This window comes from Thamnophis sirtalis, unplaced genomic scaffold (assembly GCF_051295495.1).
Source record: "Thamnophis sirtalis isolate CommonGarterSnake01/CBP01778 unplaced genomic scaffold, rThaSir2_p1.2 scaffold_16, whole genome shotgun sequence".
Taxonomy (NCBI): Eukaryota; Metazoa; Chordata; class Lepidosauria; order Squamata; family Natricidae; genus Thamnophis; species Thamnophis sirtalis.
Window position 1 is genome coordinate 2636213 of NW_028261396.1, and position 20116 is coordinate 2656328.

Consider the following 20116-nt stretch of genomic DNA (forward strand, 5'->3'; position numbering starts at 1 on the left):
ACTATAATATTGCCGCCCCTACAAGAGGGAAGAAAGCGAGCGCTTGGAAAGAAGAGCCGGAAGTTCTCCAGTATAACGGGGTGGTAACCGGAAGGAGAATGGAGAGCGCGGCTGCTCTGGCCCCAGATGTTATTGGTCCCGGGCGGGGAGGAGGACTTGGTTCCCTGTTAATCGCCGAGCGCTTCGGAGGCGATGCCGAGCGGGAAAGCAGCCGAGCTCACAAAGGGGCGATTAAATTTATTTATTTTTGTTATCTTTGTAGGTCTGTAGAATAAGGGTAACCGTTGCCATCGGGGTTGTTTCATCCAGCTGGTGATGCGGACAAGGCTTCCCCAGGTGGGTTTCTACCTGGGATGCGGGTTTTCGGGGTTCAGAAGCAAAAGGAGGGGCGGGGAAGAAAAGGTAATATTAGGAATTTTTTAAAAAATGGAAATGAAGTGGGAATGTTTCCTCTCGCTGCTTCTCAAAGTTGCCCGGTTAACTCTTAATAAGGAGGATATTCTTCCAAGCCTAAACTTTAAAAAGTGTTAAAAACTTCAGCAGCTTTCGCACAACTCGCTGAATACACGGGCTAGTATAGCGGTGGGTTTCAAAAATTGTTGGGACCTACTCTGTGGGTGTGGCCTCCTTTGTGGGAGTGGCTTGCTACCCATGTGATCAGATGGGAGTGGCTTGCTACCCATGTGACCGGATGGGAGTGGCTTGCTACCCATGCGTCCGGATGGGAGTGGCTTGCTACCTATGTGATCAGATGGGAGTGGCTTGCTGCCCATGTGACCGGATGGGAGTGGCTTGCTGCCCATGTGTCCGGATGGGAGTGGCTTGCTACCCATGTGATCAGATGGGAGTGGCTTGCTACCCATGTGATCGGATGGGAGTGGCTTGCCGCCCATGTGATCAGATGGGAGTGGCTTGCTACCCATGTGACCAGATGGGAGTGGCTTGCCACCCATGTGACTGGATGGGAGTGGCTTGCTACCCATGTGACTGGATGGGAGTGGCTTGCTACCCATGTGATCAGATGGGAGTGGCTTGCTGCCCATGTGTCCGGATGGGAGTGGCTTGCTACCCATGTGACTGGATGGGAGTGGCTTGCTACCCATGTGTCCGGATGGGAGTGGCTTGCTACCCATGTGTCTGGATGGGAGTGACTTGCTACCCATGTGATCAGATGGGAGTGGCTTGCCACCCATGTGACCAGATATGCAATTATGAATTAATATTTAGGTCGGTCCAAGTAGCTATTCAGAAGTTAGTGGTTAGAAGCAATCGTAAAGCAAGATATGGAATTAAAACCAGAAATATTTTGTTGGCTATTTGAAAGGGAGTGTAATATATATTTAATTTTACACATGTTAGCAGCTGCTGGAATTGTGTTTGCACAACAGTGGAAAAACAGAGATATGTAAATGAATAAAAAAATTACAATGTGCAGGAATAAATAAATTGACAATTAAAATCAAGAAGGCTTTGAATACTTTTTCACGTGGGATTGGTTTTAGCAATTGCCAACTAACGGAAACAGAAATTAGAAATCCAAAAGTATGAAAGAAAACACCAATTACGTAAGGAAAAGTCCCTAAAATGTATAAGGAAATATTACTAGATCATTATTAATGCGTAGATAACTGCAGGACATAGTACTGTGGACCTTTCAATCCCGTTCACGCGATCAGCTCCCTTGTGTGATCGGTACTGTTCAGCCGTCACGCAAGTACTGAAAATTAGATTCTTGAATTAACCAGGATTAGTTTAGATGGTTTTAAAGAGATAATTTTTTTATCAGAAACAGGATTGACAATCAAAGATAAATTAATTAAAGTAGCAAAAGGGCGCTGACATTGCCTGAGAGATCTAACAAGCAACAAGGTACGGAGAGATGTCCATAAAAACTTTACCAAGAAAATAAACAGAAGATTAACTCCACAAATGGCAAAAGAAATAAGACTATATGCCTTCTGGAAGGACGCAGGTTGATATATGAAAATTGACAATAAATAATAATAATAATAATAGCTAAGTTTGATGATTAGTAAGTAGGAATTTAGTAATTTTTAGATTGCTTGCTTAAATAAATAATTGATAATGGTAACAAGGTATATTTCTATGTTGGCTGGAGGTGAGGAAACTGGGTATAAGTAATAAGTGATTTTGTTAACAAATATTAATGATAATAATAATGAAATGATAAGAGATATAGTTAATGACATATATATGTGCTGGTTTAATATAAGGAATTCAGTATACAATCTCTCTCAGAGGAAATTTAATTCGTAAATAACCCTAAGTAAAAGTTGATATATGCTCCTATTTTGCCTCTCAGCCTCCCAAAAAGCTTCTGATTTAGTCAAAGAATATTGGTGTGTAGACTGGTTTTGATATCGCTACTTTTCTTGAAGGTAAATATTTAGGCATATTCCCTCCAAAGAAATGCTTCATGTATTCTTTTGGCAATTGGAGTTCGAGCCAAGTGGAGTTGTATATATATATCTCTGCAAAGCCCAGGTAGGTATATTTTTAAGATTGCACTTTTCAATTGTATAAGAAACAGGATTTTCTTTTGTCTCCTTACAGCTTCGGTTTTGAATGTGAATCATTAAAAAAAAAAATGTTCAGGAAAGGAAAAAAACGGCACAGCAGCAGCAGCTCACAAAGCAGTGAAATCAGTACTAAAAGCAAAGTAAGATATACTTGATATAGTTTTAGTTTAAGAAAGTGTATCCTAAAAGATCATCTCTTCCATCCATCGGTTACCAGATGCGATCTGGCTCACTTGTGCTGTAGGGGTGTTGTTTTTCAGCTCCCATCAACTCCAATTACCCTAGTCAGTAATACAGGAAAATGAGAACTTGATCCAGTTTTCAGAATCTAGCTAGAGTTGAACCCACTTTTTTGTGAACTTAGAGTGTAGCAGCAGATTGAGGTTTGGTTTAGCAATCTACTTACGAAAGACCAGGACTCGAGACCACGAAGGTGCGAGAGAAACAGCTTTATTGATGCATCAAGAGGTTCAGAGTGTTCGCACACCCAAAACTGAACTGCCTGGGCTGCGCCCTGGGCAGTGAGTTTATACCTTTTAATCAAACTTCGTAAATCAGTAGGCGTTACAATAGGCGTATACATATTATAGCAATAGCAATAGCAGTTAGACTTATATACCGCTTCATAGGGCTTTCAGCCCTCACTAAGCGGTTTACAGAGTCAGCCTATTGCCCCCAACAACAATCCGGGTCCTCATTTTACCCACCTCGGAAGGATGGAAGGCTGAGTCAACCCTGAGCCGGTGAGATTTGAACAGCCAAACTGCAGAACTGCAGTCAGCTGAAGTAGCCTGCAGTGCTGCATTTAACCACCGCGCCACCTCGGCTCTTTCATATTGATGGTCCAAGCTCCCTGTTTAGGACAGGGAAATACATATTGGAAAAATACAATGCAGAAGTGAATCCTATAAGTCATAAAAACAGGATAGAAAAAGTGCTGAGATGATGCCCACGTTAATCTGTCATTTGGCTATTTTCAGTTATTCTACACCCACATTACTTCCGTGTGCCATCCTTGTGCAGAAGCAGAAGTGGTTAAAAGCAGCACTGCAGGCTACTTCAGCTGACTGCAGTTCTGCAGTTCAGCTGTTCAAATCTCACCGGCTCAGGGTTGACTCAGCCTTCCATCCTTCCGAGGTGGGTAAAATGAGGACCCGGATTGTTGTTGGGGGCGATATGCTGACTCTGTAAACCGCTTAGAGAGGGCTGAAAGCCCTATGAAGCGGTATATAAGTCTAACTGCTATTGCTATATCAATCCAGATACCATTTGCTATGATCCTGGTTTGTTGCTTGATGCCCCAGATTTTTTTTGGGGGGGGGGTCATGCACCCCCACCTTTATTTTCTTCCAGGATATTTTATTTCAAGTTTTTAATTTAGCCTACTTCACGTGAACTGTAAACATGGGCAATTTTTTCCCCCTGTTTTGCCACGATTCACTAAATTTAAATAAAATCAACTTTATAAAACTTTTTTCCCCCCCAGTAGTCCAAAGTAAATGCTGGTCAGCCAAAACTCTATAAACTAAAAGTGGGTGGAGGCCATGAGTTCTAGCTCTGCCTTAGATATGTTGTAGGGAGGAGGAGAGAGCATTAAGTATATTTGCCGCCTTGAGTTATTTATAGAAATAAAGGTGGGATTAAAAGAAATTGAAGTGACATTTCCTCCTGGTGGTGTTACTGTAGGTTTAATAATAGGAAGGTGAAAATGAAAGTTCACTATGCAAGTATTAATCATTAAAAGAAACCCCAATGCCTGTAATATTGATTAGATGCTTTTTGTATAACAAATAGTGATTGGACCCCAGGATGATTTTCTAATATCAAGATCTGATTATTTTCTTCTTGGTTTGGTGACCCTAAGAAAAGGATCTCATCTTGACAGCTCTTTTTCTTTTTTAAAGCCCATATTAAAAAGGTATAAGCTGTTAAATAATTAAGAACATCTATGGTTGTAATGCATTTCATATTTAATACAGAAGTTTTCTTTAAAAAAAAAAAACAGGTTTGGCCATAATAACTTCAGCTTTCTCCTTATCTAGTCCGTGGACTCTAGCCTTGGAGGTCTTTCGCGATCCAGCACTGTTGCTAGTCTGGATACAGATTCTACAAAGAGTTCAGGTATGAAACTTGAGGAGGTGTCATATCTACAAGACTGCGTAGCTGAGTACGGTATTTAAAACAGGCTACTATATGGGGAGGTGTACATCTGGCATTATTTTTCAAAACAGAAAATATATTTTTATCCTTATCATCTCAGCTGGGTTCTGGAGGATTTCTGATGCATTGTCCTGGGTTTTAGAATTATTCCTACAAGAACGATGAAATTCCTTCTGAGCGACATTAGCCTGACTGCTGTTTTAGAAGGCAGAATATAATGGTTAAAGAGAAATGCAGTGAAGATCACCAAGGATATGCGGGCCTTGCTTAAGGCACTAAAAACCTGGTTCTTCCCTTGAGTATTGGGTCAGAGTCAGTGGTGGGTTGCAGGCGGTACACCCTGGTACGGGTGTATCGGAACCTGCCTGGAACACCGGATACCATTCTGGTATGGTGCTCCGGAGGACCCACCCGCCCGCCCGAGCTCCTTACCTGTCTTTTAAGGCTTCTATGCACACGCATGGCGCGTACAGTGCCTGCGCAATGCTCCGCGGACCAGCTGGAGCATCGTGGAGGCGCTAAGACGCATGAGTGCGCTGTGTGGTTAAGCACGCACTGCGCGCGTCCATGTGAACACCACCAGGCTCGTTCCAACCAAACCGGTTGGAACGGGATCCGGAACCCACCACTGGTCAGAGTGTAGGATAATCTCACAGAAATTAAAGTTACTGAATGGAATATGCAGAGCTGGGGTTCCACCACAAATCCGTGAAGCCCTTATCCGCGGAGACATAAGCGCGAAGCCTAATTCACGCCGTTCGAAGTGCTAAGGAAAAACACGACCCTACCACAATGACATAATCGCGGAGGGCAAATCCGCGCATTCCCAAGCACTCAGTACCCTAAACCTAACCCTAAAACAAACCTTAAAACAAACCCTTAAACCTAATCCTAACCCTTACCTTAATTGAAATCGGCTTTCTGCTGCGGCGCTGTTTTAAAGCGCTCTTCTGTTGCCGCGCTGTTGTCGCGGTGGTGATGACGCGCGGTGATGACATCGCGGCTTTAGCAACGCGATTTTATCACCGCTATTTTGATGAGCGCGGTTTTGTCGTGCCACGCAGAGCTGGACCTCAGTTACTTTGTTATTCGTTTGTGTTTTGGATGTTAATCGGCAAAACGACTTCAGCTGAAGCCATGCTTACTCCTGCTTCGTTTCTTGGTTGCCCTTCAGGGGGGAGAGCATGGGGGGGGGGGAAGAACTCAGGAATGTGGTTCCTCAGCTGGCTAGTCACAACATCTTCCAGCCATGTGAACCAAGGTCATTTCAACCGGACAATCGAAGTTGAGCAGGAATCTACACCTGGACTGATTGGCTTATGTGACCTGAGGGACAAAGGGGAGTGGGAAAGTCTTATTCTGTTAACTATCCCTTAGCACGGGAATAATTTAGAGCTAGCTTCACCTTTCTATGTGCCAATATGATGTACTCAATAAAGGATCTCTTGAACCTGAAAGAAGTGTCAAGAGTTCATTACTTGGAATGACGACACTGGATATTTGTTTTGGTTTTTTAAAATTCTTTTTCTGTTTCTAAGCAATTTAAGGTATCTTAACTCTCTAGAGTTTTATGAATTTGGCGACCATAACAATCAAATAAATATGGAAGTCTAGTCTTGGGGGCGGAGGGAGACCTCTAAAAAACCTGGGTTTATTCAGCTTTAATTCTCGAAAAGACCACAGTGCTTCCAGAATAGAGGTGCTCCACAGAAATGGGTAAAGATTATCCAATGTAGTGGGTGGATTTCAGTTTTCAGTTGACTTATTATGCTAAACCTCTCGAGAAAAAATAGGTTCACCGACAAATGCGTGCTCGACAAAAGCGCGGCGAGAAAACCGCAAGTTCTAAATCGCGCCGACAATTGAGTGCAGAAGCGCGCCAACAAAAGCGCGCCTTCAAAAAACAAGTAATAACTGCGAGTTCTAAACCTAACCCTAAACCTAGCCCTTACCTTAACTGAAATCCCTAAACCTAACCCTTATCTTAACTGAAATCCCTAAACCTAACCCTAAACCTTATCTTAACTGAAATCCCTAAACGTAACCCTTACCTTAACTGAAATCCCTAAACCTAACCCTAAACGTAACCCTTACCTTAACTGAAATCCCTAAACCTAACCCTAAACCTAACCCTTATCTTAACTGAAATCCCTAAACCTAACCCTTATCTTAACTGAAATCCCTAAACCTAACCCTTACCTTAGCTGAAATCCCTAAACGTAACCCTTACCTTAACTGAAATCCCTAAACCTAACCCTAAACCTAACCCTTATCTTAACTGAAATCCCTAAACCTAACCCTTATCTTAACTGAAATCCCTAAACCTAACCCTTACCTTAACTGAAATCCCTAAACCTAACCCTTATCTTAACTGAAATCCCTAAACCTAACCCTAAACCTAACCCTTATCTTAACTGAAATCCCTAAACCTAACCCTAAACCTAACCCTTATCTTAACTGAAATCCCTAAACCTAACCCTTATCTTAACTGAAATCCCTAAACCTAACCCTTACCTTAACTGAAATCCCTAAACCTAACCCTTATCTTAACTGAAATCCCTAAACCTAACCCTAAACCTAACCCTTATCTTAACTGAAATCCCTAAACCTAACCCTAAACCTAACCCTTATCTTAACTGAAATCCCTAAACCTAACCCTTATCTTAACTGAAATCCCTAAACCTAACCCTTACCTTAGCTGAAATCCCTAAACCTAACCCTAAACCTAACCCTTACCTTAACTGAAATCCCTAAACCTAACCCTAAACCTAACCCTTATCTTAACTGAAATCCCTAAACCTAACCCTTATCTTAACTGAAATCCCTAAACCTAACCCTTACCTTAGCTGAAATCCCTAAACGTAACCCTTACCTTAACTGAAATCCCTAAACCTAACCCTAAACCTAACCCTTATCTTAACTGAAATCCCTAAACCTAACCCTAAACGTAACCCTTACCTTAACTGAAATCCCTAAACCTAACCCTTACCTTAGCTGAAATCCCTAAACCTAACCCTAAACGTAACCCTTACCTTAACTGAAATCGCGCTTTTGTGGGCGTTGTTTTGTTGGCGCGTTGTTGTGGGCGCGTTTATGACGTCACAGTTTTTGTCGGTGCGCATTTGTCGGGTCACGGAAAAAATATACTTTGACAATGAAACTAATTTGAGAATATGTGTCTTTTTCTCATTAGAAGCCTTCAAGCAGAGACTGGAATGTTAAAGGATGCTTTGGATCTTTTAAGTTCTAGACCAAGGGTGTCAAATTTGATGGCGTCACGGGCTGGATCGTGACGTATCGTGCGTGACTTTTTTTGCCTTTGCGGAGCTGGGGTGGGCGTGGCCCGCACGTGACATATCCGCCACCTACAGGCCGCCAGTTTGACAGGCCTGTTCTAGACTGAATAAGATATTGAACCAGAGAGGCTTCTTCTGTCGTGATTCTGAAGTGATAATGTGGAAAAAATGGTTAAAGGTGACATTCTTGGTGTCGAGATAAAGGATTAAGTACTTTCTCTCTTATGGACTTCTCCAATATTAAAAGCAGCAGTTTTGAAAACGTTGTGATACCAGTGTTATTAGATCTGAGTTCAGTTATGCGGGATAGGTCATGAATCTGAGTCCTTTTAATGTCCTAAGCCGCTTGTTAACAACTAAAAACCATTTAGATGTGTGTTTCAATATGTTTCTTTATAGGCCAAAGTAACAGCAATTCAGATACTTGTGCTGAATTTCGAGTGAAATATGTTGGTGCCATTGAAAAACTGAATCTTGATGAAAGCAAGACTTTAGAGGGACCCCTGGATTTGATTAATTATATAGATGTGGCACAGGTAAAGATTGTCTATTTTAGCTAATCACTTAATTGTGGTTTTTTAAAATGAGTTGAATGGATTTGCACCAATATGTGCTTTAAGAAAACAGAGAAAGAAATAGGACAAAGGGAAAAAAAAACATAATATGAGAAATCCTTTTAACAGTAAACGGTTACAATTCTATGAGTATTTCTCTAATCCAAATAGAGCAACTTGCTATTTATGTTTTCATGTCAGAATACCATTTTTTATTTTATTTTCCCCAAAGCAAGATGGAAAGCTGCCCTTTGTTCCTGGGGAAGAAGAATTTATCATGGGAGTTTCCAAATACGGTATTAAAGTCACATCGTTGGACCAGTGTGTAAGTAATGAATGGTTTTAAAAGATGCAATTGGCACGATTATACGAGCAATATGAATTCTTGTCTCCTTCCTCTGGTTGATTCTACAATAGCAAGTTCACCCGTGTTTCCCTGAAAATAAAACAGGGTCTTATATTTTTTTGACCCCCAAAATAAGCGCTTGGCCTTATTTTCAGGGTGGTCTTATTATTTTTGAGGTGAAGGAGGCGGTGAGCGTAGTCACCTCATGGCTGCTGCTGTGTTGCAATATTTTTGGGGAGGGCTTATTTTAGCGCATGCACTAAAAAGCCCGATAGGGCTTATTATCCGGGGAGGTCTTATTTTTGGGGACAAATTACATACAGCTTAATGAAGCAGGGATGACATTCTGTGGACTGCATATTAGGCCACACGCTTCATTTTAGCTTGTGCTTCTGACCTTTTGACTATCCTTTTCAAGAAGCAACTAAAGTTTACTAAAAGAAGAATAGAAATGAACACATTGAATTGAATTGAATTTTATTATTTATATGTCGCCCTTCTCTGGGAGGACTCAGGGCGGCGAACAATTCAAAAGGGGAAAAAGGGGAACATAAAACGAAATACAAATAATTAAAATAAGCAAAAGTCACACAATCATACAAGTCGAGAGGGGAGGGGAACTCATCACCCCCAGGCCTGCCGGCAAAGCCAGGTTTTGACGGCTTTTCGGAAGGCCTGGAGAGAGGTGAGGGTCCGAATCCCTGCATTCCAGAGGGCCGGAGCTGCCACAGAGAAGGCCCTCCCTTCTCCCTTGGCATTGGCTAGTAGATGGAACCCAGAGGAGGCCAACCCTGTGAGATCTAATGGGTCTGTGGGAGGTAATTGGCAGCATGAAACCACTGAGGGAAAAGCCTCTATTTCTACTTCAAATTTCCATCCAGAAATGACCCAGTTTTTTTTCCAGATCTGCTGACTTATAGCTTTCGTCTACCCCATGAAGTTCAATGTATTTTCAGTAAACACCTTTCAGCTGAAAAAAGATCTTCTGCATCTGGTTTAAAGCTATTATCGGAAGCTTGTTCCAAGCTTGATTGCGTATTTGAGTCCCCGAGGTTTATAAAAATGGCGTCTGCTTTGTTGGAAAATGTTGCGCCTCCTGCCAATTACCTCCCATAGACCCATTAGATCCCACAGATTAGGCCTCCTCCGAATTCCATCTGCCGGCCAATGCCGGCTGTCGACCACTCGGAGGAGAGCCTTCTCTGTGGCTGCTCCGGCCCTTTGGAACGAGCTCCCCGTGGAGATTCGGACCCTCGCCACCCTTCAGGACTTCCGGACAGCCGTTAAGACTTGGCTGTCCCAGCAAGCCTGGGGTTGAGTTCCCCCCTCCTACTCGAATTTGCTGTGCTTGCTGTTTTTTAAATTGTTTGTATCACTGTCCTGTTTTTTTTTTTTTTACTTTTCTGTATTTGCTCCCCTTCCCTTGGCTTTTGTTCAGCCGCCCTGAGTCCCTTCGGGGAACAGGGCGGCTTACAAATCGAATAAATACCAAATACCAATGTTGCATTGGAATGAGAATCCATTCCTTTCGGAATATTCTGTTCACTCTACCTGCCTACATCCAGTTTCTTATTTTATTGCTCTTCTCCCCAAGAGATTTTCTATCCCTAGGTTTGAGTTTTGGTTTTGGCTTTCTCTTTAGGATTTCCCCACCACCTAGGATAATTTGAACATGTCGGAAGTTATTGCTGGTTCTCTGGATAGCCCAGTAGCCCAGTCAACCAGCTGAAATTGTTGTTTTGGCGTAGTTTGGTCTTAAAGCAGCTCATGTGTGGCTGGAATTTCCTAAGGAAATTGAGTGAATGACTTATCCCTAAAGAAAAACAATTATTTCCTTCCAAGAGTAATTATTGCATTGACAGTTTTTGTCTCCTTCTATCTATCTCTGGGTAAAAGGAATTTCTTTTCTCAGAAGAGATGGGTGTTTGGTTTATTGGATTTGTATGCTAATGTTAGCTAATGTTTGTTACTTTCTCTCATTATTTATTGTTAAATTCAAATTCAAATTTAATGAATTTATATGCCGCCCAATCCCGAAGGACTCCGGGCGGCTTACAGAAATACATCTCTAAAAGAATAAAAAATTTAAAAATAGAGGAGAAAAGCAGGTTAAACAAAAAACCCATCATGCACTCAATCTAGGCGGGGCTGGACCTCATTCATGAGGTCAGCAGCCCCAGGCCTGCCGGAATAGCCAGGTCTTAGTAGACTTTCGGAAGGCCGAGAGAGTGGGGAGGGTCTGGATCTCTGGGGGTAGTTCATTCCATAGGGCCGGGGCAGCTACAGAGAAGGCTCTCCCCCGAGGAGCCGCCAGACGACATTGTCTAGTCCAGTGTTTCCCAACCTTGGCAACTTGAAGATGTCCGGACTTCAACTCCCAGAATCCCCCAGCCAGCATTCGCTGGCTGGGGAATTCTGGGAGTTGAAGTCCGGACATCTTCAAGTTGCCAAGGTTGGGAAACACTGGTCTAGTCGACGGCACCCGGAGAAGGCCCATCCTGTGTGATCTTATCGGTCGCTGGGAGGTATGTGGCAGAATACGGTCTCGTAGATATCCGGGTCCTTTAGCCATGTAGATGCCCCCTACATTTCAATGTTGGTTGTCTTCACTACAACACTAATCTAGGCTCCTAAACTTGTGGTCATCACTACCTTAACAGGAAACTTATGATTTTGCTAGCCTATGAGTAACTCTTCACAATAATAATTTCAGTAAATACGGAGTTGAACAACAGTCTCTTTCCAAAGGGTAGCGTTGAGGGTTTGGAAGTATTGGTGATACGGTGTCTTTTTTTTTTTCCTTCTCTTTCATGATAATTTAAATTAATTAGTAGAACTTTCAGGATGTTTTGCATAGACATGCACTCTACCTAATTGTCCGGATGGTCTGCTACGATGATGGTTTAGGAGCAGGAAAGAGTTTACTGGCTCTGAAGACGACAGATTCAAACTCCGAAGAATACAATCTTTGGATTTACCAGTGCAATAGTTTGGTAAGATTTATGTTTATTTTTTTTAAAAAGCCACTTACCGCACATTCTTGGCAAAATATTATTTATTGCGTATTGTTAAGTTTGTAAGTTTAATAAAATTTGTATGCCGCCCACTCCCATTGGGACTCTGGGCGGCTCACAGCAAAATAAAAAGAATTAAATTTTTTTAAGAAAAGACACAATTATTAAAATTAATGCACCATCCATTCAATCAAGTGGGGCTGGATGTTAATAGCAATAGCAATAGCAATAGCAGTTAGACTTATATACTGCTTCATAGAGCTTTCAGCCCTCTCTAAGAGGTTTACAGAGTCAGCATATCGCCCCCAACAACAATCCGGGTCCTCATTTTACCCACCTCGGAAGGATGGAAGGCTGAGTCAACCTTGAGCCGGTGAGATTAAAACCACTGAACTGCAGATAACAGTCAGCTGAAGTGGCTGCAGTACTGCACCCTAATCACTGTGCCACCTCGGCTCTTAATCAACAGCCCCAGGCCTGCCGGAACAGCCAAGTCTTAGTCGCTTTACGGAAGGCCGGGAGAGTGGGAAGGGTTCGGATCTCTACGGGTAGATCGTTCCACAGGGCCGGTGCAGCTACAGAGAAGGCCCTCCCCCGGGGGGCCGCCAGCCGGCATTGTCCGGTTGACGGCACCCGGAGGAGGCCCAACCTGTGAGATCTTGTTGGTCGTTGGGAGGTGAATGGCAGGTGGTCTCTCAGGTAGCCAGGTCCTAAACCATGTAGGGCTTTAAAAGTAACGACAATTGGGCCAATTCCTATGCATTATGCCCCAGTACATGCACTAGTTTGATAGAATTGGTGTAAGATGTTGGGGGGTACCATATATATTTACGCAGGAGCAGGATTGTGCAAGTAGCCTAGTGCCCTTTGATGCTTTTGATGCCAATTGTCCTCTGTCCCAGCCAGCAGAGTTAGTGGAAAGAACATACCCAGAGGTAGTCCTCAACTTACAACAGTTTATGTGACCGTTCAAACTTACAGTGGCACTGAAAAGAGTGACCCATGACCATTTTTCACACTTACGACTGTTGTAGCATCCCCATGGTCTGTTGTTTTACATTTGGATGCTTGACAGCGGACTCACAATTTATGACGGTTGCAGTGTCCCAGAGTCACGGGATCCCCTTTTGTGACTTTCTGACACGCAAAGCCAACGAGGAAACCAGGTTCGCTTAATTACTAATTTAAGAACTGCAGTGATTCACTTAACCAATGTGTCAAGGAAAGTCATAAAATGGGGCAAAACCCACAACCAATTTCTCACTTAACAACGTAAATTGTTGGGCTCAATTGTGGTTGTAAGCTTAGGACTATCTGTAGTTCATATCACTTGGAGGGATATACCATCCCACTCCTAGACTAGTAGTAAAAAAATTGTAGAATCATTATAACCTATGCTGATCCTCTTCAAATATTCTTCAACAAGGACTAGAAGCTATCACTAAGTGAGACAGAAGCACCAGATTTTGCCACCTTTTGGGGGGGGCTATGGTTGTTAATTTGGCTTTTCCCATTGGCTTTACTTCTCAGAAGCTACCTGGGAGGGTCACAAATGGCGATTGTATGACCCCCCCCCCCCCCGAATGCTGCAACGATAGTAAATACATCCAAATTTCGATCTCACCACCATAGGAAACGTTATAGCAATAGCAGTTAGACTTGTATACCGCTTCATAGGGCTTTCAGCCCTCTCTAAGCGGTTTACAGAGTCAGCATATCGCCCCCAACAACAATCCGGGTCCTCATTTTACCCACCTCGGAAGGATGGAAGGCTGAGTCAACCCTGAGCCGGTGAGATTTGAACTGCAGAACTGCAGTCAGCTGAAGTAGCCTGCAGTGCTGCATTTAACCACTGCGCCACCTCAGCTCTCTAATGGTTTAAACCATCTTATGATGGCTTAAGTGCTGGCTGTGACTCACTTTCCCCAGCATTGTCATGATCTCAGCCACTAAACAAATGACCGTAAATCAAGGACCACCTTGACTTAGCAAAGAGCAGGTGATCATTAAACCAGTTCTGCTCTTTTATATCCGCGAGTTACATTCTCGCAGCCACTTTTACACACGTAGCAAGCATTTGGCGCCTGGAAGCTGAAGCAGAAGAACATCCTGTAATTGGTACAGCAAAATGTTTTCTTATGCGGGTGAAAACTAAGCGCTTCTTAACTATTTTCTAAAATAACAGGAACAAGCACAAGCTATTTGTAAAGTGCTGTCCGCAGCCTTCGACTCCGTTTTAACATCTGAAAAGTCCTGAATAGAGATATGTCATCCTGAAAAAGCTCTCTTCTTCCAATGACTTTAACACGTGGAGAAGAAAAGTTAATATCTGCACCAGAGTACTTTTTAAATTATTTTGATATCATGTTTAAACTATATATATATATAATGTTGCCATTACTGTTATTAAACAATGGGACCAAAAACCCGCAGAATGTTCTGTTATGTGCTCTCTGCGCTAAATTACTCTATTTTAACATTTCATAAACTTGAAAAAAAATCAATGAAATATCTTCTTGTCTAGTCACTGCGCTTTTTAAATTGCCTTAGTTCTGTGTATATTTGATTGTTAAAAAGCATATTGTGCAAGATCAGAGTTAGGAAGGTGTTGTGACTCATCAGAAGTTTGCTGTGAGTTGAGTCGGGATGCAGGATTAACAATGCAGCTGGGGCTCGTTAGCGTCGTCTTCTGGAGATGAAAGGACGGATGGTGCCACGCCCTGGTTGCAGAAGTCAACGTTCGTCGTTCGTTCATCCTTCATCGGTCGTGGTTTGTTTGTGAGAGGCACTTGGATAAGTGATTTGCTTTCTGTAACCCTGATTCAAAGAGACACTTGGAGAAGTGATTTGCTTCCTTTCTGTACACCTGGTTTGGCTGTAAGAGATCTTTGTGTTTGCATTCTGTTATCTTCTTGCCAGAGACTTACTTTATGTTTATTTTGGGCTCGCAGCCAGCGTGAGCCGAGGACTGATAAAGTTATTCCCTTTTAATTCTGTCTGCCTGTCGTCTTTGAACAAGCGAAGGAGGGGGGGCTCAGAACAGGAAGGCTACAAATGTTACTAGATTTGGAGTGTCAATCTTCCATTCCAGAACTCTCAATTGCGAAGGATATTTCTCACATAAACACAAAGAGGCAATCTGAGGCTTTAAAGTAGTTTATTTTTTTCAGTCTAATGACTGAGTTAACAGAAGTAAAATTAATCATGCTCCAATTATAAATCACTGCCTCTAGACACTAAAAAATAAGAAATGGTCTTAGGTTATACAATGTATACAGTTGCTCTGCAACTAAACAGTCAAAACCATCACATTAAAAATTATACATCTCAAGTAGCATTCTGAACTGCATTTTAAGTGTCTTATGCTCCTTTAAAAATAGTTAACACAGTAATCGTATGTGCTTGGTAACAGTTTGTTGAACATGGCCACCTCTGTTGAAGTCTGAATGACCTTACAGAGTTCCGCGTATTTTTTTTTAAAAAAATCCAGATTATCTGACCTGTTATGAGTTAACGCTACATTATCACCGAAACAGTATTTTGAAATGTTTCTTACAAGCCTATCATACTGATGTAGTGTGAGGAAATACTCTTTAAGATTGTCTAGTAGCCATAATCAAGTGTTTTTCAGGATTATCTGAAACTTTCAAATTAACTCCAGCCATGTTTCTCTACATTAAGCATATCTTTATAGGCAAATTTCCTGACTTTTATTGTTTTTTTGTCTGACAGCTACATGGGTTACAAATTCCATATTTGGTGGTTACCCTTGGTTTCAAAGGAAGTTTTGGCATTGGAAAACCATTTTAGTCCAAGCATCTTGGAGTACATATCTAGTAGAGTTCCTTGGATCCTACCCAGTGTGAAATCTAAGGCTAAAGAAGCTTCGAAAGGCTATTTTTTGCACATAGTTGTTGAAAGATTCTGTGTTAAACACTGTAAGTAATGTGCAAAATAATGTGAAAAATTATTTCCTTGCATTTGCCAGGCATATAAAACATAAAAGAGTTGAAAACCCAACTGAATTAATCAGCCTCTGAATAAATGTGTAGTGGCCAACTATTTCTCCTAATATACATATATATTTCAATGGGAACTTTGAATATGCAGACTTAGCTTTAAAACATACAACAAAACTAGCTTGAAAATATTCCAGTTTGCTTCTCCATCGCACTGCAACCGTTCCTATTGTTCTTAATATCAGCCAAATGATTTGCATCAATACATCTGACAAATTGCCTCAAATGTACTTCAGCAAGGCCACAGAAATATCGAGATCCAGCATTTCCCCCCATCCAATATAAATATACCAAAAGGGTCCTTCCCCCATCTGTTTCCACTTCCACTAGCCAATATATATATACATAATTTCTGTGTCAGAAATTCAAAGTTCTCTTGATAAATCTAGAGATACGATAGTCACAAAACTTGTGATCCAAAGCCAATGTGACCTGGACATTGATATTCTAATTCTATGCTACCAGTGCACATTTTTTGGGCAGCATATGCAAAATAAAAACTTGTTACAGCAATATCACAATATACAAACATTAAAAGGACATAGCTATGTTCTGTTAAAGAGTCTATTCGTTTTGAATTATGAAATCTATTCACAATTATTAACAGTGTTAAACTACCATGTTCTAGAATATATTTCGGTACACGATGCAAGTCCCACAAACGGACCAAATTGCTTGCGGGATAGGCGGTGTGTACCTTAGCGCAGGGCCGTTTTGAATCAGTGACTACGACACTGTTAACCATAGCAATCTCAGAATGAACATACCACTATGTGCTTTACAACTTGTTTTCAAAGAAAAGGACTGTAAGTAATATTTCATAAACTTTCCCATTTAAATTTATCAGCATCCTCCTGATTTCCCCCTCCCTTCCCCTCCCCTCCCCTTACCTTGACGGTAATTATTGTATGGCATAAAATATTAACTGCATATTTAGTATAGAAAACTATGACCTCATACTTATAAAACGAGGTAATCAGATTTCAGGTTTTAAAATATCTACACATCAAATTACTAAAATATTTCTTTAATGCAACTGAGGCCACTCCTAACCAAGCATCTTCATGAATATCTATGAATATTACTTAACGTTTTGCTACTCCAAGGAAGCAGCCTTCCGCTGAGATATATATGAGGACCATGTGCATTTTTCTCTCTCTCTCTCTCTCGGACTGCTTTATCTTAAAGCTTTTCTCTTTGACTTCATGCACAAGAAGGGGAGATTGGCAGGGAGAATTAATACCTTCTTTCTTTTCCTCATAAACTGATAAAATATTCCTAATTTCTTCCTTTGTATTACAAAGGTATAAAATCTTAAAACGCTATTTACCAAGTGAAGGTACTCAAGACCTTCCATTTGTGCCAGTTAAAAGTCATTGTAAGGAAACACAGGCTCTTCAACCAATGGGAAATTGGACTAGGTTATTAGGTTATCCCAAACTATTTTAACTGTTGCTATACAATAGGTTTTGACTTTTTCGTTGGACTCAAAATGTCCCAAGCTTGCCAATTCTGCCGCCTAATGCAGAGTCATTTTCAAGCACGTATTCATCACCGCTTGGGTATGTATAGTGATGTTTTCGTCCCTGTACATTCATAACTCTTTTTCAACAGGAGAAAAGGAATCTATTGTACGGAGACATGGATTTTCTTGCAGCAACCTAATCCTTAGGTTTCTTATCGGGGGAATTCTAGATTTGTTTTTCTGTTAACCAAAAATGCATGCTGTGTGAATGTGTACTTATAACAGGTTTCCTCAAATGTGGTTAGATTATTACTTGGGACATTAAATAGGGCTGGGTTTCTATCACTTTCAGTCCTTTCCATGCATGCATTAAAAAAAAATATATGATTGAGATTGCTATTTAGAAGTCTTTGGCAAAAGACTTCTCCCTCCCCCATCCTGCCTCTCTGATCAACGAACATTGTGGATGGCTGCGGACATGAATAAGAAGAAACTCCACCATGTCACAACTGAGAAGGATGTTCTTATTTTTCTCAAAAGTGTTTTTAAATGTACTAAATAGAAGCAAAAGAAACGAAAACGAAATACCAATTTTCAGTTGACTTGCAGTCCTGAGACTGATCTCAAAAGCCATACTCGCCACAAAAGTTAAAATACTTATTGTAGGCCCTGACATTGGCACTAAAATGTAACACGTTAGTGCAGTCAAGAGATTAAACTACTAGCTTTCTTAATATGCCTCTCACATTGTCATGGATTTGAGCTCTTGTGTGTTTTTTTGCAGCTTTTGGCAATCATCACAAACCTTTTTGAGTGGCTCTGCTGTTTTAAAAGTCCCATGGAAAATAATTTCAAGAACTGCAATGATAAAAGATTCAGCGATGTTATTTTGTAGGATCCCAGGGAGGCGTTTTGATGATGAAAAGGAAGTCCCAATGAAATCTAGAAAGGGAAACTTTCCACTTGCAGGGAGCTGTTTTAATCAACAATAAAGTGCACAAACGATACAGGAAAAGCACCTTTCCGATTAGGATCCCCATCAATGTGCCCAATCTGAAAAAGAGAAAACATTTTAGAGTAGTTATGAATTCAAAATGAGGACAACGGATAAAGCAAGTTTAAAATATTCTCAGTTTTTTTTTTCAGCCATATAAAATTGTTTATTATTCATATGTTGACTTTGTAAAATAAATTTTCACCTAAACATTTTCTTGCTCTTTTGGGACTCTCTCCCCAAAACTTTTGAGATTTCACCCAGGAACTGTAATTATGTTAGGACCAGAAGTACTGATGGTGGGATTTTACCTGCATAGTAGAAATGTGAATACAGCCAATGAAATTTCCCTTCTTCAATGCTACAAGATATATCATATAGACCTAAAATTGCGCGAGCGATTGTGGGTGCACCTAGGTACACCCACGTTACACCTATCCTCCGCGAGCTGCACTGGCTGCCCATTGGTCTCCGGACACGCTTCAAGGTGCTAGTCGTTACTTTTAAAGCCCTGCATGGCATCGGACCTGGGTACCTGAGAGACCGCCTCCTGCCAATCACCTCCCAAAAACTGATTCGATCACACAGACTTGGCCTTCTCCGGATTCCATCCGCCAGCCAATGCCGGCTGGTGACCTCCCGGGGGAGGGCCTTCTCTGTTGCAGCTTTGGCCCTCTGGAACGACCTCCCCATTGAGATCCGGACCCTTACTACCCTCCCAGCCTTCCGTAAAGCTACTAAGTCCTGGCTGTTCCGGCAGGCCTGGGGCTGTTGAAATATCCAGCCCCACTTTAATTGCGAGTGTTGTTGTATTTTAAATTTTGTATTGTCTTATTTATCCCCTTCCCTTTTTATTGTAAGCCGCCCGGAGTCCTTCGGGATTGGGCGGCATACAAAACTAATAAACTTAACTAAACTAAAAGGAAACTGATCCTGAATTAAAATAATTCCCCGCAAAAGAGGTTTAATCTCCAATCCTCACTATATGTTCAATAAAAACATATAAGTGAATTTGGGGAGGGGAGGACGGCACTAGCCTTTGCAATATTTCTGGCATAAATTAGGTGAGAACAAGCTATGTGTAGCTTCAACTCTCTTCCCTGCTTTGAGCATGCCATTATCATTGGCAGAGTAAGAAAATAATTTTTTTTGTATTTTTTTTTAAATACACTTTTTTATTTTCCATTTTCATAACATAGTCACATGTATACTATTACATAGCCAATATCCTATTGTATTAAGTAGTAATTACATCAGTTCCTCTTGCCATCAACGCCCAGAAAGATAAAAACCCATTATTAGCTCTTCTGCTCTCCATACACCTCTTTCTTCTACCTCTCTCCTACCTCCTTTCTTCCCTCCATCATCCTTTTCTACTTCCCCTTCCTTTCTCCTTCTCCTTTCTCTTCATTCCACTCCTCCTTATCCTCCTCATCTTCCCCCCTTACCCTCTCTCCTGTCCCTCTCTTCCTATCTTTCTTCTCTCCTCTGTTTCCCACTCTTCCTCTCCTTGGTGTATTTCAGCTTCTGAGCAAACTCCATTCTATGTTGATGGTATTTATGCTTCCATATCCATAGAAAGTTTTTATTTTCCATTTTCATAACATATAATCACATGTATACTATTACATAGCCAATATCCTATTGTATTAAGTAGTAATTACATCAGTTCCTCTTGCCATCAATGCCCAGAAAGATAAAAACCCATTATTGGCTCTTCTGCTCTCC

General features: G+C 41.4%; 2 protein-coding genes across 3 annotated transcripts in view; one reads left to right on the plus strand and one right to left on the minus strand.

Annotated features, from left to right (window-relative positions):
- Positions 1–114: 114 nt before the first annotated feature.
- On the plus strand, positions 115–14913 carry ITGB1BP1 (integrin subunit beta 1 binding protein 1). Its single transcript, XM_087702727.1, has 7 exons — positions 115–336; positions 2575–2680; positions 4583–4661; positions 8396–8532; positions 8783–8875; positions 11740–11889; positions 14096–14913. The coding sequence occupies exons 2-7, from the start codon at positions 2609–2611 to the stop codon at positions 14165–14167; spliced, it is 603 nt and encodes a 200-aa protein (XP_087558853.1). The 5' UTR covers positions 115–336; positions 2575–2608; the 3' UTR covers positions 14168–14913.
- A 137-nt stretch (positions 14914–15050) lies between these two features.
- ASAP2 (ArfGAP with SH3 domain, ankyrin repeat and PH domain 2) overlaps positions 15051–20116 on the minus strand; it is a 119978-nt gene continuing 114912 nt past the window's right edge. For both annotated transcript variants that reach the window (XM_087702725.1, XM_087702724.1), the window contains one exon: positions 15051–18447. In XM_087702725.1, the coding sequence (XP_087558851.1) occupies positions 18373–18447 (75 nt within the window). In that variant the 3' untranslated portion in view covers positions 15051–18372. The remainder of the gene's footprint in view (positions 18448–20116) is intronic.

What these genes read in the sequence shown, in the direction of transcription:
- ITGB1BP1 (XM_087702727.1), top strand. Translation starts at nt 2,609, where the DNA reads ATGTTCAGGAAAGGAAAAAAACGGCACAGCAGCAGCAGCTCACAAAGC. An exon ending in TCACATCGTTGGACCAGTGT is followed by an intron (nt 8,876 to 11,739) that starts GTAAGTAATGAA and finishes TAGAACTTTCAG; the next exon opens with GATGTTTTGCATAGACATGC. An exon ending in TTTACCAGTGCAATAGTTTG is followed by an intron (nt 11,890 to 14,095) that starts GTAAGATTTATG and finishes CTAAAATAACAG; the next exon opens with GAACAAGCACAAGCTATTTG.